Below are 23,291 nucleotides of genomic sequence, written 5' to 3'. Positions count from 1 at the left end.
CAGGCAAAGAGTAAGTGCTGGCTGATTTTCACCATCTGCCCACAAAAGATGCAATTTCTATCAATCTCTAGGTGCTGATAAATTCCAAACATCCGCTGACCAAGTTTTCATATATGTGGTGTTTGTTTTCTTCTGTGTTGGATCAGGCCATAGTTCTGGTCTGACTGTTGCAGATGGCAACAAAAAGATAGATTGACTCTCAATCTTGTGGAGGATTTTAGGGTAGACCAATGAAGCTAGCAGAAGTAAAAGATACTTCGATTATGAGGAAGTTTGGGTTGGTGGAGCCGGATAAATGCTAGTATAGAGTGCGTGAAGGTGAGACGAAAGCTGTCGTCCACGACCTTGGAATATGATACTGTTGTTAGGTATCATTTGGCTTTCTGCAACTTCCTCAATGAGGAATAGGGATTTTTATCGCTCTATAGGGATTTGTCGGTATGAGATAACTTAAACTTATTTGAACTTAAAGATTTATCGATGTGCACATAGTAAGTATTCTTACTTTATCATTCGCAAGTGGGAGATGTTCGAGTTATGTTTTGCCTGAGGTGATAGGCTAACTCTTCATGCAATCTCTCTTTTAATTACACAACGAATTAATGATTCTCGCTTAAATAAGAAGAACCCACAAAAGATTGAGACTACCATTCAATTCATTAGAATATAGAAAAGAAAATTAACAATATTGTCATTCTTGAAAACATCAGGACATTTTAGTCAACAAAAATGTCATTATTTTCACACAGTAGATAAGGAAAAGAACAAAATTGAAAAAAGTTGAGATAAGATTTGAGCTTTGATAGCTATTTATTTTTTACTTAATCCAAACCTTAAAGCCGTACGACTCGTTGAGCCAATTCGAATTTAAGTTTCAAGGTAAGACAAGTTACTGTTACTGGGGGTGAGTCTCTTCTAATAAAAGTAAATAAAATTATTTGTGGAGTAAAATTGAGATATTACCACAACCTCAAAATCAAACCTAGAAATAGTAAAAAATCAAAATCAAAATTCTATCACATTTTTCATTTCATTAAGAGGAGAAATCCCAGAGATCATAACAAGAGAACAGCTTTGGCATCAAATGTTCATTCCTGGTAATTCTTGAGTTTCTTGTTTCAATAATTTGCTTTCCTTATATATGACATATCGAATCTCTTCTTTTTTTTTTTTCTTTTTTTTTTCTTCCCGTGTGGAATCTCTTTGTTTGCCAAGATTAAATTCTCAGGAGTTTTGAATCCCAACAATTCGATGTTTGTTATTTATAAATGATTAATCTTTAATACAATTCTTACAAATAATGATTTTAAGAAGCAAACAAGAAAAAAGAATGCTCATATAATCAACGGATTATCAATGTGATCTTGTCAATCGCAACGTTCCATTATTAACGTAAAATTTAATATGATTAGAAGGGTGAAATAGGTCATGTCATGAGGTGCCCATAAGCTCAATGTATTTCCAATCACCCACATGGATCAATAAATTTTTTTTTTTGAATTTTTAGGGGAAAAAAGGACCATATTACCCTTCGACCTAAGCTACAAAATTTTGTTTGAACGTTAGTCATATATGGCCGACGTGGGTTTTGGGCCACCAATGCTTAACCCAAGGTCAAGAATTCCCTTGGGCTACCCATGACAAGGCCTTACAACATCGACTGGTTTATGTCGGGCAGACATAGAATGGGCCAATGGGGTATATATTTGGTCACAAAGATCGTACCAACTTTACACCTCTAACTTTCTCTCGAATCAATGCTTTGTGGGTGGCGGAATAAAATGTATATCGAGCACGTGTGACAGACCTCTTTTTGCACACAAGTTTACTTATCATACACGTTTCATTTGTAAGAAAAGATGTTAACCAGCTTTCGGCTTAATCCAGCACAAGAATGGCAGAACATTCAAGAAAAGGCGAAGAAAAGTGTGAGAAACCGAAGATAGTTGTGCCTGAATTATGCCTAGATGTTGTGAAAGATGAAGTGCACTCATCGCCATCTTCACCAGTTACCCTGAGGAAGACATCAAGTGTGAGGTATAATTGCTTGTGCTCTCCAACGACACATGCCGGCTCGTTCAGGTGCCGGTACCACCGGAACCACAGCCTTACTCGCAATAGCATTTCTGTTGGTTCTAAGCTTTCAGAGTTAGCTGGTAAATCAACTCAACTCTGTGATGGATTTGACAATCATCTCATTTCTGGGCAAAACAGGGCTCATGATCAATCATAAATGCATCAGTACTCGTTTGTTTAATAGCTTGGGCAGTATTTTCTTTTTGAACCAAAAATTTGAATCTGCATACGACAGATCATGGTTCTTGAAGTATCTGATTGATTTAGAGTCCATGTGCAAGTTTCTAATTAATCTTATATGCATCAAGCCTCGTTAGTATAAAATTTGTATTTTAATCATTTAGATTATCGAGTGAATAGACATTTCAATTCAGTGAAAATCAGGACGTTAATGATAAATTAAGAGAACGACGACTAAAGTAGTTGGAGAACAAGGCCCTCGAGAGCAAGGAAACTGAGTAAAACAAGCCGGAAGATGGAAGGATAGATCAAAAGTAACATGATTCGTTGTTGTTGCTTTATCTATCAGAAAATCTAGCAATGAACCTAATTTGGTCGGGGCAAAAGGACATTGTACTATGAATATTAGATCTCTCAGATGTAGAAAATGCTGCAGAATGTGAATAATACTATCAGGATTATTTTCATAAAGCCTGAAATCAAAATAAAATCTCAGGATCATAGAATCAGAAGACTTTCCATGTACGATGTTGGTCGAAGAGACCCGTCACTAAGATAGGACGCAAAACACGATGCTAAACTTGTGAATCAAAGAAGCATACAGTCTTACATTTTTGTACACTACTAGGATGTACAGTACAATGGAACTTCCTCGAGAAGCATCTTGATAATTTAATCACATAGGACAAGCATCGTCCTCGACTTCTTGAGGCATCATGTGAATCCTGCAAAGAGGACAGGTGACATTCCAGTACTTCAACCACTTCTCAAGGCATGACTTGTGGAAAACATGGCCACAAGACAGATGATTAACCTCTGCATATTGCTTGAATTCGGACAGGCAGACTGAGCACTCTTCCTTGGGGCAGTCTTGAATAAACATTGAGTCGTAACGTATTGCTGGTGTTCGGCTATGGAACTCCTCCACGTACAACTCAGAATGGGTTCTACGACATTCAACTGAGTCCGAGGATTCCAAGGAGAGCTCTTCCCGAGATGCCATGTGGATGCCCATGACATGAAGGATTGAAAGAAAAATCTCCTTGAAAATGGAAATGGATATGGCCGTGTTGACCAGAATTACGCAGAAGACTCCCACATCAGCTGGAGTTGAATACGATGAAAGACCCATTTTGGATTCGTAACCTAACGGAAAATCAGAATGTATCGACTTAGCTCTAACGAGAAGAACTATACGAAGCAAAAATATAATTCACAACTGGAGAAGTTTTATAATCAGTTTGATGGAAGCTCATGATATTTTATACCTTTGATGGGAGAATAAATAAATGAGGATAAACCAAACTTCCAAACGTTTCTTGCTTTTCAGATGATAAATTTAAACCTGTTGTAATCCAACCCCATTTTTTCACAGAAAAAGGCAACAGGATCTCAAGAACGGTATTTCTGGAACTAAACAAGACGTATCTATTGAAAATCATATGATGCCATTTGAAGAGAAATTTCGAGACATGCACCGGCCAAAATGTCTCTTCTGTTCTCAGTATAGTTCTCTTCCTAGTACTCTCAAAGTTTTTCATCTTGTCAATATTAACGAATGAAAAAGGGAAAACAAGAAAAGTTAGTGTGCTTTCACCCAAGGCTTAGAGCTTAACATGTATTAATTGTGTACAAGTTTTACAGAAAACATGGAAACGAAATACAATAGATTCACAAGCTTACCTTCAGCAAATTATGGCAAAACAAATCTCCTAAAACACAGATCCCACCCTATATCAATATGGATTGACAAATAACAGTGAAACTGAACATTAGGCAAAGAACATAAATTTATTTGCTAGATATCCAATATAAAACAATACATTCATTAACCAAAATCCACCTTTTCTTTTCCCTTTCTTCTTATTATTAGAAACTTCCCTATTATTTGACAGTTAGTATGCAAAAAAGCCCAGAAATTTGAGTCTATACTTTGAAATTGGAAACCCATAAATATAACCAAGTCCAGAGCAGACAATTTGCTTTTGGCAATTTGTTCACAAACACTCAACAATACTCAGAAATAAATTAAACAAAAACCTAGACAAAACTAAAATATTTGATCTCTGCAAAATCATATACTAATTTCCACATGAAACCCATCAAGAAATGCTCAATTTTGTCCCCCCAAGAAAAACTAAAAAGTAGAGAAAACGTATATCTGTTCCATAAATTAAAACCCAGAAGAAAAAGGGAGCAAGAAACTTACAGATGTTGAGATTGTTTGTAGAGAATAAGAAAGATGAAGATTTAGACAGGTGTTGACAATAGTAGTCGGGAGTCTGCTCTTTAGTATTTATGCTGTCAAAAATCCTGCCCACACCAAAATTATCACTTTTCTATTGACTCCATGTTCATTGCTAGTTGCATACACTATTTTTGGCGATAATTACGGGGAAAGCAAGTGGAAACTTTTACTAATTTTAGTATTTTGTTTTGAATGGTACAATCAAAGATTCAAAGGTGTAATCGAGTTTGGGACGACAATTACAAGTTACAATGACGGTGTGACTTGTATAACATGATTGGTTTGCTTTATAATTTTCATTTTTATTTTAACATGATTGGTTTGCTTTATAATTTCCATTTTTATTTTTTGTAGTATGTCTTTTCATCTCTTTGCAAAACGCCTATTAAGCATAAACACGCAACTAGTGAATTGATGTTTTAACATTTTTTCCTGGACAACTGTTTATGCTTTTAACATAAAGAAATAATCTTCTTGTACAGATATTTTTATAGGTGATGAGGTGACAACGCTAAATTGGTTGATTTAAACTTATTTTTTGTCTAGCATCCAGTAAAACTGTGATAATTGACAATTCAACAAATTGTTTGACAAAATCTCCTATAAATGTAGCAATATCGTAATCGAGAGTCTAAAAGGTCATTTTTTAAGGAAAAAAGTGATTACTAGTTCTAGTCAAAATTATTTATATATTTTTTTGTACATTATTGCTTGAAAAGAATCATAGCTGTCTGTTCTCAAATTGGATAGTAAAGATCGAAGAAGGACAATCACTCATTCTTAAAACATAGTGTAGTCCATGTTCATTTATGATATGACATAAAGACAATGCCCTGATTAAAAATATAGAAAATGGAAGAGAGGACAATACGAAAATGTTGGATATGCTAAAATGGATACAACGAATTATAAAGACTTTACATCTCTCTTTTCGTTCAAAATTTACATAGACTACCTAAACTTTTTAAAAGTTTACTATCTTATCATAGCTAAGATTGCACAGTAAGAAATACTAATGAAGCCAAAACTAACAGAAATAACTCAATATGGCGAACCGAGTAAAACTGCAGCTACAAACGGCTTGCATTTTTGCACTATATAGTAGACGGCTGACAGTGAAGACATACGCATTAGGTGGTCGGGCTATTCTTGTCAAGAGAAAGACAATTGATACTCAGTAGTTACATGTAGAAGGGAAATCATTCTTCCTGATGACCAACACGCCAAGTGAACTTGTTGGTGAAAAATAAGATCCCTGCATGGATTTGTCATTGCAAGGGAAATAATCCATCTCATCCTTTTGCAATCCCAGATTGCATTTGATTGATCTTTCTCAGTTTTGAATAACCATTAAGATAGACTCAGTAACTTCGGGTTTTGCTCAGTGGATCATAATCATATGCTTCACCAGCCTTAACAAACCGTCCCTTCTCGCGTCTTCTTACATCTGCTCTTACCTTTCTAGATGCATACCTTACTTTCTTCTCAAATCTGTTACATGGTCAAATTTAAAAGACTGCTCAGAAAAAATTATAAAAACTTCAATTCCTATTAATTCATCGAAACCAATAAGTGAAGTTACTTGACACCAGCTGCACATGAGCTACAACCCCCTGCCCCTTCATATACTTGAACAAAACAACAGTTTTTACACACAAATTCAATGTTGCAAAAGCATGGTAATCTTGGAAGACATATACGTGGTTAGATCAACAAATAGAAACTACACATAGGTATTGAATTTTATCCTAGATCCTGTCTTGTAATCATTGTATCGTTATCAGTTTACTGTCTTCTTGGTTTTATATCCTGATTAGTTTAGCATTCTAAATAGAGGAGACCAATGTCCTATTACAGTATTGTCTCTCATTAAGAGAGATAATGACGTCCAATACATATTTTCATCCATCAATATTTTCCTAGACCTGCGTCCAGGAAGAATGCCCCATGACTCCAGCACTGGCACTAGGCAATGAGGGGGAGTGTTAGCGTGTCCCACTTTGCTTTTAATACATTTGAATGTGCAATGAACAAGTCGAAGATAAGTCTCCATAGATTTTATAGTCGTAGCAGATATAGGTTATGATTCAATACTACTCAATTTTATCTCCTATTAAGTTAAACTTGAAAATGAATAGGAGAACTCAAATAAAATCTTACTTTCGCGTCTTTTTCTTCTCTTTGTAACGCATTACTGCAACATTCCTGATAGAAGAAGGTGTGGAACTTTCAGGACCCGGAGAACACCATGGTGGCTCGCCCATGATAAGCATCGAGGAAGGTCCGCAATCGTGATAATCTCCAGCACTACTCTCTCCATTAAGGCCAGAAAATTGCCTCGTAAAACATAAGTTTGGATCAGTCCTACAGCTTATATTTGAATCTGCAGACGCTGCATTGCTGCATGTTGGTTGTGCCACATTCGTCCCCACAGCAGATGACTCCTATTAAGAGGAAAACAAATGTGTTAGAGATTTCAATGCAACCCAAAAATGTTCATCAATAACTTTTTTTTTTTTTTTTTGAAATTATAGAAAAAATTGAGTAAGTGTTAGCCTTTCATAGGAAAAACTGATATAGCCTACACTTTTGTGGGCATTTTTAAGACAATTAAAAAAAAAACTACTATTATTGATGTAGTCATCAAAATGAATGGCATGAACTGGATGTCAAATATTTGAACCTTAAGAAAATACAAATATCAAGAAACTTCACAAATTCAAATCAACATCGCTGTTTGCCTGTTCACAAGAAACACTAAGCATATTTGTGCATAGAGAAGAGCTTGATTCATGAGAAAAATGTTCCTGATATGTTTTAATTTATGTTCTACCCATTGACAGGTCCAAATAAGCCTATAATCCCCACTGACAGGTCCAAATAAGCCTACAATCCCCGTGGAAATGCATCCACAACGGCCAAAAGGTGAAGCATGAGAAGCTACTATCCTAAATTTATGGAAGAGCTCTACATGTCCAAGTAGTATGCTTGCTTAAATATTAACGATATGGACCACACTGCACTTTCAATAAGATTTATTCCTTCGTAACAAAAAAATAAAACAAACTAAGCCTTTCTCCCAGTATACTTGGGTCCGTCCACTTTATTCGATCCACCACTACACGTACTGAAAGTTCCAAAATCGAATCTCTGCAATTAAAAATAGGACACATTCAAATCGGTACAAGTAACTGCTGCAGAACACTTTTTCACGGTGATATACAATTTAATATCATTTGAGTGAAGTTTTCTGATGATGCATATCTCTATTCTACCATGTTCCAGCCATGGAGTTCCTGTTCCCCTTCTCATTTTTCACCCAAGAACAGTGTCTGCAAGGTAGTGGAAAACCAGAAAATATCCAAAGACATTTAGCCCAGTGTACCAAGGTGAAACCTAATTGAACTTTTCACATGGACATGATCGAAGCAGAGCCAGCAGCAAAGGAACCTAACTGACTCTAATCCTATACACTAAACTGTTCAACTCCCCTTTCCTTATGCATAATCGAACTTAAATATCTAAAACAATTAACAAAAACCCAAGCATCTTAGTTATTAGAAAATATTTTATATAACTAATAAAATATGAGAAGATCACACGCAGCAATAGAAATTTGATAATTTAAAGCAGATGCAGTACAAAGAATTACCTCAGCAGCATAGGCACCTGGACAGTTGAAATTAGCACCAGACATGTCCCTCATCCCAAATATTCCATTTATTTCATCATCATCAAATAGCTGTTCTTGATTATTAAGATTGACTCCACAGATTTCTTCATAGTTCTCAATATTTATGTCAATTTCATCCATAATAAAATCATCACAGAATTCATCATCTCCAAATAAACCAGTTCCTTCCGTTCCAGAGAAGAAAACCTGCAAATTAGCAAGGTAAGACTTTATAGTCCTTGTAAAGTAGAAGAAGATAAATCATGAATGGATGCTATTGAAAAGACCGTCATATTTTTTTTCCTTTCTGGAAGAAGTTGCATAGTTTGCAAGGATCAAAATGTAGCCTGAATACTTGAGAATATCAACTCTACAAAGTTGAATTTTCAGAGAATGTAAAATTATCAATACCTGCAAACTTGATGCAACAAAACCTTAAAAGAAGAAAAATATGTAAGATCATTCATGAGGAAATAAACCTAGTACAATTGTTTAAGAAATCTCTCTCTCCCCAGTTTGGTCTTAACAAGGGTTTTCATTGTTCTTTGAGCACCTAAGTGGTCTGCCAGGCACTAGAAACCAGGGGAAGAAGCAATCTAAAGTATAAGTTTATATTGATGTTTTCAAATCAGGGCAAGGTACAAACACAGCATTTGGTCAAATTTTGCAGCCAACATCTAGGATAAATGAGAAGACATAACACTAGGTCTCCAATTTTCCAAAATCTAAGGAATATATATCAGATGACATAAAAATAGATAGAAAACAATGGACCGAAAAAGAAAATAAGTTCGTTATATATTCTATTGAGATTCTATCTAACTCTCCAAAATAAATGTGATGAAACATTATCCACCTTAGGATTAGCTGAAGTTGACTTGACTAGCCGTTCTGCATCGTTCAGCTTGGGATCAAGCAAAGGTGTTTCTGATTTCATCCTAACATTTGATTTATCGACAGCCATATTACTATAGTCACTCGCTTCAACTCCAATAGGTGCATTTTGAGTGTCGTTCTTTCCTTCTGGACCTTCACAGTCCCTTGGTCTGTTATCACTGATGCTCATTGAACCCATTCCCTGCTCACAGGTGGAATTTTCGACCTGAGAGGAATCTAAAAGAAATGACCAGACTGAAGAAAGTTCGGTAGCTGAAGGGCAGCCTGAGTAACAATTAACCATTTGTCTCTTGTGCGCAGGACTTCCATTCGAGCTTGGATGCCCCACCCAATCACAATTCTGACAAAGAGACGTCCTCTCCTCAAAACATCGGACAAAAGCTGGTTGAGAGTTGCATCTCTCACACAGAAGTGTCCTTTGATGACGTCTTGAGAGGGCATTCGCTGAATGGACATTGCGGTCACAGGACAAACATAAGCATGCTGCATCCGAGCGACAATATACAAAGGATCTTTGTTCCCCACAAAAATCACATAGATAACCCATATTTCAACGACTTTCGAGTACTTCTTCCAATTAGCAACTTGTACTGATTCAAACCAACAAAATGCAGGTTTTGAACAGATAATTTAGAGCTTGTTTTGCAAAGACAGAACCGGTGGTTGTTTTGAGCTGAAGTCTGCACTAACAGAAAAAGGAAATCAATATTCGAAAACGAGGGACTTTGCATGTTACAATTTTTAAAGGGAAGAAATTTTGCATCACTGCATCTTGAATCTATATGAAACAGGGAAAAGAAGGCCGTGGTGAAAACAAAACGATATTCACCTTGCCTAAACTCTGAACAAAATGGCTTTTGCAAGCTAGAATTTAACAATTAATTCCCAGAGACTCAGAGAACAAATTCTATCGGATATTTAACGCATTTTAATTATAGGAACAAATTCTTTTTCGATATACACGTAGCATAATAAAACGTATAATTATTTAATTAGAGATGCCAAACTATTCAGACTGGGGATCAAGAATCCAGACAAAAGTGAATAATCTTAACCAGCTACAATTCTTTAATTCCTAATCATCACTAAACATGCAAAAAGATAACTTTTCAAATGGGCAGAAGTCAAATTAAAAAACCTATGTAGTCTTTATATATTTTTTTTAAAAAAAATCAAAAATTGGGCTAAAAAATACAGTACTAAAAGGGAACCCTTCAGAAGAAAATCCAAACATCAGCTCAAAACACAATTTATAAAAATTCCATCTACATAATTCATAAATCCCAATATTTACCAAAACAATAAAAGGAAAAATTCCAAGTAATCACCACCAAAAACAAAAAACCAATTTCTCTAAATCTACAAATACAAACTGAAATCTTTCAAGAATCCTGATCGTTACATAAAAAAAGAAGAAAGAAGCCCATTTTAAGACGGAAAATTTAACAAAATACTTAACAGTAAGCAAAGTACAGAAGCCTTTTCTGCAGCTTTCTTTCACAAATGAAACCGTACAGACAGAAAAAAAAAAAAGAAATATCAAAACCTTTTCGAGAATCTCTCTCTCTCTCCCCCTCTCTAAGAGAAGTTGAAGAAGGATGTATACTCTGTCGAAGTCTTGGGTTCTGACAAAGAAATAATAAATTAGTAAGAAAAAGTGATAAAAGTGTAAGACATAGAAAGAGAGAAATGTGTAGGGAGGTGGGACCGCGTCGCTATCATGAAAAGGAAAAGTTAGGCCCGCACTTTTTCCCTCTTGCGCTTTGGGCCCCACTAAAATATCTCCATTTTCTTTCTTAAGATATTTTCCTCTTTATTTTTAAAATTGGCTAAAGAATAAAAAAAGTACAAAATTTGGGTCTTTTTCGAATATTAGGATTTTTGTTCAATGTCCAAATCAAAACAAAGAAAAATAAGACAAAATCATATATTATATTATTGGGTTCTATTCAATGCTGTGTACCAAATAAATATGCATTTATAGTATTGTCAAATCCAATTTCACATTTATAAATTAGACAATGAAAAAAATTCAACCTAAAAAAGTAAATAAATCAAATACAGCTACTAAGAGCATCTTCAATTCCTTCCGTCAATTTGCAGTCTATTCGGTGTTTAGATAGATAGACTTTCAAAGTAAATGACACTAACATTTATAACCTCCACATGCCCTATTGAAAATGCTCTAAAAAACGAGTAGCAAATTTCAAAAATAACAAGTTGAACATTTAATAATCTCATAATTTGAAGTCATGACATTCGGTAGAAAAGGATGCACGTTGTAGTCATGGCATGGAAGGATGGCGAGCATGATAACGGTGAACTGAGATAAATATCCATGAATTCAGGTATATATGTATTTTGCGGGTCAATTTCATGACATGATTTTCTTTGTGGACGTGTGAAAAATCTTATATTCTATGCACGCTCAAACATATTAAAATGAATGTAAATATGAAAATAATTTCTAAAATCAGAATTTTATAAAATTTTAATGACACTAACATTTATAACCTCCACATGCCCTATTGAAAATGCTCTAAAAAACGAGTAGCAAATTTCAAAAATAACAAGTTGATCATTTAATAATCTCATAGTTTGAAGTCATGACATTCAGTAGAAAAGGATGCACGTTGTGGTCATGGCATGGAAGGATGGCGAACGTGATGAACTGCAATAAACATCCATGGATTCAGGTATATATGTATTTTGCGGGTCAATTTCATGACATGATTTTCTTTGTGGACGTGTGAAAAATCTTATATTCTATGCACGCTCAAACATATTAAAATGAATGTAAATATGAAAATAATTTCTAAAATCAGAATTTTATAAAATTTTAAAAAAAGTCGATTTTATTTCTGCTTTTCATCTCCATTTTACTTTCTGTTCTGGTCAAGCACAAAGTCCCAGAATAGAGTCCTAGTAATTTAATTGTAAGAAAAGGACGCGTGGCGGTATAGTTGGCGAGTAAGGTACGAGAAAAGTGCAGCTACCATAAATAATTTAATAATAATTAATATAATTAGTGGTTTTTTAAGATAAGGCACAATCAGATACGTGAGATGCAATACACTAAAAGGAGATATGTTTGTAACTTTATTACCATATTGCCCTTCCGTTTACCTTATTTACAAATGGCTCATGACCTATGGTCCCCATGTGGAATCAGTCTCCACTCTTACATTCTTAGCTATGACCCTATCGAGCCTTTCTTTTTGTGCACTATTAGTCCTTAAAGATGGTTTCCATCCCTCAACTTTGCGGGTGCTCTCTGTAGTGAAATTAAATCGTGTCTTCATACCTCAACGGTGGTATGTCGAATTATTATAGAGATAGCATTGCAATCAAAACATTTGTAGCAATGGAGAACGACATTTCGATGTATTGATCCATGATAGGGATGACAACAGGATAAATAATCCTCAATCCCGATGAGACTTGCCGACCTGGTTCGAACAAGACATGAATACCCAACTTAATCGAGGATGGTGCTAGAATGGGGTTAAGAAATTAGCCCCGATCGAGTCCTCGTCCTAGTTAAGATGCTTCATATTCTTACATTTAAAATAAAAAACATGGATTAATCGGGAATTGAGGTCACCCCACCCTGACTCTGCTTAAGTGGGGATGTGACGAGGAAATCCACGTGTAAGGACCCTGTTACCATTCCTAATTCGCAAAATTGTGAACTTAATTCCTATCGTTTGTCCAACATGGCATCATAGATAACCATTGTCGATGATAGAACACTTGATCGTGACTTTCCTTTGGACATCACCCTCCATAACAATAAAACTTATTTCAATGTTTCATTTTATTCAAATAACTTATAACTTACTAAACTGCTACTCCTAGTTGTTTATGACAAAAATAAAAGTAATGTTATCAATAATGACCCACCAATTTTAATTATTTTTCAAAAACTATTAAATCTTAATTAGCACATTACTCATATATTCAAAATGTGAAAAGTATAATATATGTTAGGCGATAGAGGAATAAATCCTAGAATTCTGAAGAGTTCAATTTTCAAAGCAATAGGTAGTGTGGGATGATTTTGACCAACACCATCGCAAATTAGAAAGAAGTGCTGGTGGATGCCGATTTGCTTTCTACCATCTTGGTGAGTCGAATAACTAGTGAGACAACTAAATATTATTTATATTTAGTCTCTTTCATTTTATATTTAATCTTTTTCTTTTTTTTTGCCTTTTCAATTATAGATAAGGGTATAAATGTTATTCAATCAAACTATATATCTTTTGCAGACCTGATATATATTCGAATTGAAAGACGCTTGTATGTTATACATGACTTTTAAGAGGACACTAGACCGAATGGGTCTTTAAGGACTACTAGCACACAAAAACAATGGATTACAAAGGTCATTGCCTGGAATGAAAGAATGCAGAGTGATTTCACATGAAAGCCATAAATTAGAGACAATCTGTGCAAAATTCCGAAACTAACTTTAACTTATTTAAAGCAATAGATATTTTGAAAAAGTGGTTGAAAAGCTAACGTTTGATGTCACCAAGCGCTTACTAGTCACATAAATATCCCACAAAAGGGAGATATTCACAATTTTTTTGCGTATTTTACTTTTTAGCATATCTTTAAATTCATTCAAAAAATTTCCAATTTTTGTTCGGGTCAAAAATGGGCTAAATCCCTCAAGACCTGCACTTTTGTGGGTTGGTCTAAGGTTAGGAGTGGGGTCTAACAAGCCATTTGAAATTTTAAAAACTTTGCACAAAATAACATTGAACAAGGCCCAACATAAAATAAACCATGTGTAAATAATTTTTGGGAACTTAACATAACTTCCAGTTTTAAAGATCACATTTCATAAATAACAAACTCATCAAAATATTTCAAAAATCAGGCAGTAAATAAATTTATTAAATATTAAAATATAATATAATATATATTAATTATTTTCCACACACACTACCTCACCCACCCCATCCTCTCATCCCACTATACCGCCTTCCCTCCACCTCTCCACCGAAAGACCATCGGCTCCGGCGATTGTTCCGACAGTCGCTCCGACGGTCATTCCGATGATCACTCCGACGACTCCAAAAATTAAAATCGTCCTCTCTCTCCACAGAAGCTCTCTCTCTATACACATTTTCAGACACAAAACTTTACAGATGGTGGGGATGGTGAGGTGGAGCTATGTTTAAAAAATAGATCTGTATGGTGGCAGAGATAATGCATTGGAGGTAATGAAGTAGCACTGCAGTTAATCTGTTTGGTGGTGGTAGTAAGGTGTTAACAATGTTTTGGGTACCATGTGATGGCAATAGTGTTATATTGTAGTTGACGAGTTTTGTGATTAATTGTGTTATATGTAACCAGATTTATAATTTGTGACCATACCTGTGTTATCTGTGGCTGATTGTGACCAAACCATCTGAAACCAAGTCACTGGGACACTGCCATGTGTTGTCCGTGACCAATTGTGACCAAATTTGTATTCAGTGTGACTGTCTGTGACCAATTTAATATTTATTGTGGCATTATGTGATCAAGTCACAATCGATCACAGCTAATACAGAATTAGTCACAACTTCCACAATAAACACATGCTTGACCTTAAAGAGTCACTATAAACAAATCTTCACACCGCAGCCCAGTACCACAATCCACCACCAGTCACTATCACGTTCATCTCTACATTCACTGACATTTGTTATCTATGATTAGTTGTGACCAATTTTGTCTTCAGTGTGACTATCTGTAACCATATATGTCTAATTTGTGACTATATGTAACCCAGTCACATACAGTTATAGTTATTATAGATTTGGTCACGAACAGTCACATTGAAAATAGACTTGGTCATACTCGATTTTCATTGTCACTACCACCACTCCCAACAACGTCAATCAAATATCACCACCAGCAACGTACTACCTATGCCACTAGGTTGATTGGGGCTCGCAAACTTGGGTTGATTGAGCAATGGCGCCCATCGATCTTGTCGGATTATGTACAACAATCCCCAATTAATCCTACAGAATTAGGATATTTAAAGAGAGAGAGAAAGAAGATCAATGGAGAGGAGATTGATACAGCAGCCCCCAATTGATTTTTGCCCCCAAATCGATCATTTTATTCGTCACGATTACCCAAATAATTGGTCAAAATTGGTCAACTTATCACCCCACTTCGACCCACCGCCATTCTGCCAAAATCAATACCACCCGAACATCGCCATCCCCTCACCACCAACAGCAGCAAATTTGTACTCATATGTTGTTGCCAACCCACTCCACTAACACCACCACCATTCGCACCGAAGTCACGTCATCATCGACTGGGTACCAACTTATTTTTCACTTAGTGACCATCTCGAACGCTAGATTAACATAAATAATTGATAGATTTGACTCCAACGAATCAATGATAACAAACCCACAAGACATCAACAGCAGTAGCTTGTCCACGGGAACTGGCAACCCACCTCCACCACTCTTCCTCAACAAACACCCCAACGCATTTGTTACCCTGTCCTCTTCGACTCTGCTCGGATTAGGCTCCGAATTACTGCCTTATTCCATCATTCGTAACAGAAGATATCAAAATAAATATTCTCTGTTCACCCTATGATAAATGGTAAAAATAGATGAAAACAGCAAAAAAGTTGTATAAATGGAAATATCTAGAACGAATTTCAACGAGATAAGTGTAGATTTTAGATAAGAAATGAATGGATAAGTGTTTGGTCTACAACCGCTGCGCACATCTACTTTCTTTGATAGTTATGTTATGCTAGGTAGGGGCGGGTACAATGGTAGTAGAGACTAGAGAGAGAAAAGGAAAAGTGATGGTAGAAAGAGATACAAAGAGTGGCCCATAGAGAGAGAGTGTGTGGGACTATGTTTGGAATTAATTGGGGTGGAGGTGGTGTGGGATTATTATGCAGATTAAGGTTTAATTAAATTTTTATTAATTACAATTAATAATTTTATTTACCATCTGAAATCTGAAGTTTAAACCTAACCCCTTTATTTATGAAAACTAATATTTAATTAAAGGGTTTTAGATAATTTTCCCTTGTTGAAAAGATTTTGAGGTTCAAAAGTTTTCAATCACACTTTATCTATAGAAATGTAAACATATTAAATTATTTTAACTTTATAGGCAGAATGAGAAATTTTAATTATTTTCAAAACTATTGCACCTAAAAAATAATTCTCCAGCACAAAAGGTAAAAGATAACATAGCAAAGTTATTTTCATTTTTCATCCCCTTCAAAATCTGAGTGCCGATGGCAATTTTAAACATGTTCTTCATCAAACCACAACAGCTATTTCTCTAATGGGGTTTTGTCGAACAACTTACGCTTTTGAAGCTTGAAGTACCTCGGTAACACGCTTGCATAGTCGGAAAATCCTCATATACCCATTGCTTACCTTCGTAACTGCATCTCGAAATTCGGCTGACACTGGTTCAGATAAATATTGTGACCCGTGAGCTGGAGTTGCCAAATGCGATGGAAGGGCCTCTGAAGGGTATATTCCTCTGCAATGATACCATTCGAGTGAGTATTACAAACTTACAAATAAACATAAAACTGAAAATGCGGATACATTTCAACTTAACATAAATCATTCCCGTCCAGCATAAGTTAATAGCCTCCTCCGAAAGCAGGTTTGGAAAGTATTTATGAATGGTTTAGATTATAAATAAATAGAAATGAGTAATGAATAATTCGGTAATACTTGTTATCTTTCAAACTATGTAGATGAAAAGTGACTTAATTATTTATAAACAGTTTATAAAGATGAACTATTTATGATGATAGGGAATGCCAATAAGTATGCTACTGGTGCATGACTTCAGCACACAGGATCATTATGATTAATGTCAATCTATAAGAAGAAGGCAACAATCCATTTATTGAAAATGTGACAACTTGACCTCCGCCATCTACAGCAACCTTAGTAGTCAACATATGGTCTTTTACACCCCTACTTTAAAACACGCTTTCAAATATCTGTAAAGAACATTTAACTTTTTAGTTTTATTTATATTTTCTGGGAACGGGAGGCTGACACGAGGGGAAATTCAATCAGCTCGTGTATAAAAACCGGCATTTCCCAGTGGAAGGAGGTAACGAGGCAAAAAAGTTGAGGAATAGGACTAACCGCTTCAAACAAGACAAGTGTCAAGGTCACCTTCCTCCCGCTAATGAACTTAATGAAACAAGTCTGTAGATGAAGCTGCTCAACTGCAAGTGAAAAGACACAAGTTCATATAGAAACACGTTTATCTAAAGCTAAACGCAGTTGACCGATTATAAGCAACCACCCCTACTTTAAAACACGCTTTCAAATATCTGTAAAGAACACTTAACTTTTTAGTTTTATTTATATTTTCTGGGAACGGGAGGCTGACACGAGGGGAAATTCAATCAGCTCGTGTATAAAAACCGGCATTTCCCAGTGGAAGGAGGTAACGAGGCAAAAAAGTTGAGGAATAGGACTAACCGCTTCAAACAAGACAAGTGTCAAGGTCACCTTCCTCCCGCTAATGAACTTAACGAAACAAGTCTGTAGATGAAGCTGCTCAACTGCAAGTGAAAAGACACAAGTTCATATAGAAACACGTTTATCTAAAGCTAAACGCAGTTGACCGATTATAAGCAATGTGAATTTGATCAAAAGATGCACAAGGAAAAAAAAAAACATTTATTTTGATGGGAAAAAAAATTCTCCACATTATCCTGATTCTTAAAATTTGAAAGGGAAGAAGCATGGATGGCGTCTCAGTAAACTTTCTTTGAAGAGCTAAGAGGAAAAAAGAAATTACTCATTAAAATAAAACAATTAGTACACAATTTGTACTCCCTCCATCCACAATTGAATGCCACCGTTTCCATTTTGGGTCTGTCCTTAGAGAATGACTTGTTTGCGAAATAGAAATTTTCTTCTTTAAACCCCGTAAGCACGATCTAAATGTGGTGTTCAAGGTAGCCCACCAATTATCATGTAAAATGAAGAAGCATCAAAGAAAAGTAAAATGGCAGCTAGCATGGATCACGGAGTCCAACTCACAATTATAAATATAAGAATACAAACTGTAATATGGAATGGTACAACGAATACTCACAATTCTGTGCCTAAAGCATCACAGAACTGCGGATGGATGGAGTAACTTACACTGAAGAAAAATCCAAGTCATCATTTATTTGATTTGTATATAAAAATGCTTGTATCTGTTATATTCAAATAGGGGGCAAATTGGAAAATTCTTAACCAAGTTCTTCTATTTGGCCGTGCTAAAGAGAGTCAGTGACACTACTAAAAATGCTACCGATCAACCAAAACTATGAAAGAAATTCTACTTTTGTGTTGAATGCTGCTCAAAATGCCCATCTGATGGCGTGGATGTTTATAGTTGTTCTTGTCAGCAGTGTTTTATGTGCAAGAAAGCATGGGAGCATTTCAAACAACTCTTATTTCACTGCAAAGTTACTTTGAACATATGAATTTTCTTTTGATGTTTTTTGGGATAAGCTGGGATCTGCCTGGTAATGTGAAGACATAAGACCACTTTTTGCTTCATGAGGTTTGTTTGGAGAGACAAGGGATAGAAATAGAAGAGAAAAACAGTAACCCAATGCACAAATAGGACAAACAATTATCTGCAAAAACTGTACGAGATGAAATTTTATTTTTTATGAATCATTTTAGGACAACTCAAACATTGATTTGCTAAATTTTTGAAATGTAAAATACCAACTAGCATCTGGTGCCATCTCAAAATTCAGCTGTCCAACAGAGGTCATTCATGCAATTTGAAGAGCCAACATAACTTTGGCCACACTAGCATAAATAACAACTAAAGACGTTCAAGTTCGAAGGAGTTTCTCAGTAAACATAATTTGTTCTTGCCAAAATGCCAACATAACATAGCCTCGGTCAATAAATAATACCTAAATATGTGCAAGTTTCAATAATTTGTTAAGTAAAAACAATCCTCTTTTTTTTTTCTTTTTTCCTTTTTTTTTTTGCTTTTTTTTTTTTTTTGGGCACGAGTACTGTTCCAATTGATTGAGAGTCATACAGAAAATGGTAAGAAAAGAAAAAGGATAACTACTTTAATAGCCTAGGCAAAGGTTATGCGTTAATGAAAATCAAAGAGAAATAAGAAGAAAAGCAGACACAAGGAAATCACATGTACATATAAAGTCATCACACTGTTGGGGCTCCATTACACAACATAAAAGACATTTTAAAGGCTCTAAAATTCTGAAAACTGGAATCCATTAGTTAAAGAAAGACTATAATTAAAAAAATTATGGTCCAAACTCTACATTAGGAAACTCTGTTAAATTGTTAACTGTCAATGTGAAGGCAAACTGCTTAAAATCCCAAAAATACAACTTGGCACCAAACAAAGATTCCTTCAAAATGCATTTTAGAAATATATGCAATTCTCGAAAACAATAGAAATAGCCTTTGACTAAAAAAAGGAAAGCAATAGAACTTAGCCAACTTGTAAACAAAGTTAAAAGGAAAATCTAGACTAAAAAAGAAAAAGGTGAAAAAAGAATGAACTAAGACTGAATTGGCAGAGCATGAAATAACTTCAAAATTGTAAACTTAACCTATCTTTCAATTTTCTTTGCTTGCAAAAGGAAAAGTTAATTAGGGAGGAGAGCCCAAGTTTGGATAAAATGACATTATTGAACATAGAAGAAGCTACTTATACAGCATAAATTCACTTCTTAAAGGCACCATAGTTCAGAAGATGATGCAGATGCCGTCTCTAACACAGTCAAGAACCAACCTGTCAATTATATTAAACATCGCATCTTAACATAAATGATGAACTACAAGGAGAATGAAATTACCAGACAGACAATAAAAGCTAGACTGATTCAAATTAGGGAGCTCCAACTGTGCAAGTTGTACCTCCTCAAGCACTTCCAGCCCAGTTCCCAGAAGGGAGCTGGTTACCTGCACAATCAATGAGTGAGAACAATATCTGGAGGTGAACTATGTGTTTTTTTTTTTTTATAATGCTTATAACTTGTGAGTCCTACGGAATGTGTGCCTAATAAGTGGGTAGTAAGTTGTGGGTGTCACAAAAAGTGTGGATAAAAATTATATTTGACCAGCTTAAATTACAATTTAAGCTTTGCCTAACATGCTCCATACCGGATTAAAAATTACAATTTAAGCTTTGCCTATATTCATAAGCTCAGAAATCATGAATCCAAAGTAATAAAGTAATTGTTGGTTCTCATTGAATGCACAGTAGGTAAACTTAAGGTCAATCAACATGAGGAATATATTTCTTATAAGCTTATTGCATAAGAAATCGTAAACAATTGTAAAAGAGACCAAAGTCAAGTGGCGTATCAAAAAAATAGCTTATGTTTTCAATCACGTAGCATGAGAAAAGATAAGATCCAAGGGACCTGGATTCTTTACACTTTACAGGGCCTACAAGTTGAGAAGGATTCAGAACCTTCTAAGGTCATAAACTGGTTACAGTTGACATGTATTGATAACAAATATATTTCCACTTAAACCATTTGATATCCAAGTTAGTTAGAACATCTGAAGCATAAAGAAGCCAAAAAGAGAGAGAAAACAGAAGATCCTCCCTCAGAATGCCAGATGTAGATTTCAATTAACTAATATCTTTTTTCCAAAAAGGGGAAACAAAAGGCTTTATCCTTATTGGCTTTTCCTTCTTGAAGCGCTCACACATATGCACATGTGCCTGCACAGAGAAGTAGACACAATACGGAGATAACTCGGTTGTGTTTCTGTTACCAAAGTTCTAACACCTGCATATTTCCTTTTGATGACAGCATTAAACACAAATTCAAATGCACTGCAAGCATCCATACTTGGGAAATTCTGTAGGCGGAAAACACAACACATTAAAGACGTAATCAGCACAGGAAGAAGACAGATGAAATCAATTCCTAGATAATGAGAGCATCACCTTTATGGTGTTACCATTGTTCAATTTAAATGAAATTTTTATGGTTGATGCAGGACCCACGGAAGCCTTTAGACTGCATTGATCACACGTGAAAAAAATTTAGGCCAAAGGTAAGAGGAAAATTGCATAAGGACGTGAACCATTTGGAGCAACAGACACAATAAATTCTGTAAATTAGTGGTAAGAACACGTTATCTGTTATTCATTGAACCATTGCAGTACCTAATTCCCTCAAAAGCTATAAGAATTCTTAGTAAAGAGATAATTAACACACATAGTAAATATGAAAACAATGTCGGAAGGCCTAGACAAGCTGCATGCTTGAGAAGGAACATTAAGAAAAGCAGCATAAAATAAGTAGCTGGAAAGAGAACATTTTGAAAAGGCACAAATATATTACATGAACAAAGTGAAGACACTTGCCATCATTGGAGGTGGCGGGACCAATGGTGCTACCAGGAGTAGGCGATTCCATGGGACGCAAAAATGATCTACGCATAACCATCTCTTCATCGTTGTCATCATCATCACCTCCTTCAGAATCCCTTGGTTCCTCCAATTGTCCATCAAACCCTAGGTCATTACCCAAGTTACCAAGGGGTTTTGCAGTGTCAGTTCGAGGGCTCTCTTTAAACTCATCATCTCGGTCGAAAAAGTGAACCGACGTCATTTCCGCGAAGCTCACTCTCCTGGAACGCTTCTTCTGCAGAGCCATGGTGGTGCCTCCATTGCTACCACCTTCAGAATTCTCGTTCAACGGGTGGTTTTTGGTGTCGCCTGTGATCGCATCCATAAAAGTCTGGGAAAAAAATCTTCGTTTTCGCAAGGAATTTTTTTCTTGGTGAACTTAGAAAAAATTGAAAATGTGAAGGAAATGTGGCCCTATTATTTTAAGCGACATTTTTTAAAATGTCCAATTTTAAGAGTATAAGTTGAAAAGTGTTTATTTATTTGAATTTAGTATCAATTTGTCTATTATGCCCTTAATAAAAAGTTACATTTTGAAATGGTATTTTCGACATTTTAAATGTCATTCTCGACATTTGATTTTAATATCAATTTGTCACGAATTTTGAAAAGTGAGTTCTATGAAAAGTTACATTAAAATAAATTCGGACGACAAAAAAAATAAAAAAAAATAATATATATATATATATATAATACTTTAAAAAAATAACGTGACTTTAAAAAAAAAAATCATGTCTCCATATCACGGAGACATTCTCGACATTTGCCTCCTTGTCACGGAGACATTCTCGATATTACATATATCATTCTCGACATTTGAACACTGTTTCATTAAAAAAAAAATCACGTCTCCATGTCACGGAGACATTCTCGACATTACATATGTCATTCTCGACATTTGAATACCGTTTCATTAAAAAAAAAATGAAAAAATCACGTCTCCGTGTCACGGAGACATTCTCGACATTACATATGTCATTCTCGACATTTGAATACCGTTTCATTAAAAAAAATGAAAAAATCACGTCTCCGTGTCACGGAGACATTCTCGACATTATATATGTCATTCTCGACATTTGAATACCGTTTCATTAAAAAAAATGAAAAAATCACGTCTCCGTGTCACGGAGACATTCTCGATATTATATATGTCATTCTCGACATTTGAATATCGTTTCATTTGTCTAGAATGACATTTTATTTTGAACATAACATTTCTCTACATTTGAAAATGTCGTTCTTGACATTTCTGAGGCAACGAAAAATATAGCATTTATTGTGATTTGACATGTATACTTTTGAAATAAATATGGCAGGTTATGTGTCAAAATTTTATTCGCCAATAACAATTTTGCAAAAATGTCCATTTTTTTGTCTTAGTGTGAAATTAAAAATTGTTAATAAAGGTCTTTTGGTCTAAATTTTTTCAAATTGGACATTTTTTGCAAATGACTATTTAAAAATGGACATTTGATGAAATTTCCTCTTATTTTAATTTATAAATTTTGAAATAGTATTTTTTTTAGAAGATGCGTAGTTAAAAGATAAGAAATAGTTTTCGATTTACGTTTAAAAAAAATTATATGATTGAAAATAAGGGTATATTTGAGCCACATTATTTTTTAAGAATATATTTTAAAATAGTATATTGATGAAAAATGTGTAGTAAAAAATAAGAAAAAAATTTAAATTTACGTGTAATATTATTTTATTGAAAAATTTGTAATTAAAATAATGTTAAATTACCGTTTAAAAATATATATTTTTTTC

At 34.9% G+C, this 23,291-nt stretch overlaps 3 protein-coding genes across 7 annotated transcripts; 1 reads left to right on the top strand and 2 right to left on the bottom strand.

Moving 5' to 3' along the window:
• The first annotated feature begins 1,028 nt into the window (after positions 1-1,028).
• On the top strand, positions 1,029-2,629 carry LOC111385541. Its single transcript, XM_023009943.1, has 2 exons — positions 1,029-1,097; positions 1,888-2,629. The coding sequence occupies exon 2, from the start codon at positions 1,895-1,897 to the stop codon at positions 2,231-2,233; it is 339 nt and encodes a 112-aa protein (XP_022865711.1). The 5' UTR covers positions 1,029-1,097; positions 1,888-1,894; the 3' UTR covers positions 2,234-2,629.
• Positions 2,630-2,696: 67 nt separating this feature from the next.
• On the bottom strand, positions 2,697-4,741 carry LOC111385540 (probable E3 ubiquitin-protein ligase XERICO). Of its 2 annotated transcripts, XM_023009942.1 has the most exons (3): positions 4,466-4,739; positions 3,940-3,987; positions 2,697-3,402 (listed from the first exon to the last, which is right to left on the bottom strand). In XM_023009942.1, the coding sequence occupies exon 3, from the start codon at positions 3,386-3,388 to the stop codon at positions 2,933-2,935; it is 456 nt and encodes a 151-aa protein (XP_022865710.1). In that variant the 5' UTR covers positions 3,389-3,402; positions 3,940-3,987; positions 4,466-4,739; the 3' UTR covers positions 2,697-2,932. The 2 variants fall into 2 exon arrangements, with proteins under 2 accessions (XP_022865710.1, XP_022865709.1); XM_023009941.1 differs by lacking the exon at positions 3,940-3,987 and having other exon boundaries at positions 4,466-4,741.
• Positions 4,742-5,350: 609 nt separating this feature from the next.
• LOC111385537 (zinc finger protein CONSTANS-LIKE 10-like) lies at positions 5,351-21,472 on the bottom strand. Of its 4 annotated transcripts, XM_023009934.1 has the most exons (10): positions 21,454-21,472; positions 21,054-21,126; positions 19,948-20,965; positions 17,237-17,319; positions 16,431-16,610; positions 10,621-10,699; positions 9,034-9,754; positions 8,157-8,384; positions 6,665-6,948; positions 5,866-5,995 (listed from the first exon to the last, which is right to left on the bottom strand). In XM_023009934.1, the coding sequence occupies exons 7-10, from the start codon at positions 9,619-9,621 to the stop codon at positions 5,866-5,868; spliced, it is 1,230 nt and encodes a 409-aa protein (XP_022865702.1). In that variant the 5' UTR covers positions 9,622-9,754; positions 10,621-10,699; positions 16,431-16,610; positions 17,237-17,319; positions 19,948-20,965; positions 21,054-21,126; positions 21,454-21,472. The 4 variants fall into 4 exon arrangements, with proteins under 4 accessions (XP_022865705.1, XP_022865702.1, XP_022865704.1 ...); XM_023009936.1 differs by lacking the exons at positions 16,431-16,610; positions 17,237-17,319; positions 19,948-20,965; positions 21,054-21,126; positions 21,454-21,472 and having other exon boundaries at positions 9,034-9,759; XM_023009935.1 differs by lacking the exons at positions 16,431-16,610; positions 17,237-17,319; positions 19,948-20,965; positions 21,054-21,126; positions 21,454-21,472 and having other exon boundaries at positions 10,534-10,684.
• Between the last annotated feature and the right edge of the window lie 1,819 nt (positions 21,473-23,291).

Source organism: Olea europaea, unplaced genomic scaffold (genome assembly GCF_002742605.1).
Source record: "Olea europaea var. sylvestris unplaced genomic scaffold, O_europaea_v1 scaffold3198, whole genome shotgun sequence".
NCBI lineage: Eukaryota > Viridiplantae > Streptophyta > Magnoliopsida > Lamiales > Oleaceae > Olea > Olea europaea.
Note: the sequence above shows the minus strand (reverse complement) of the source record. Positions and strands in the feature narration are given on the sequence as shown.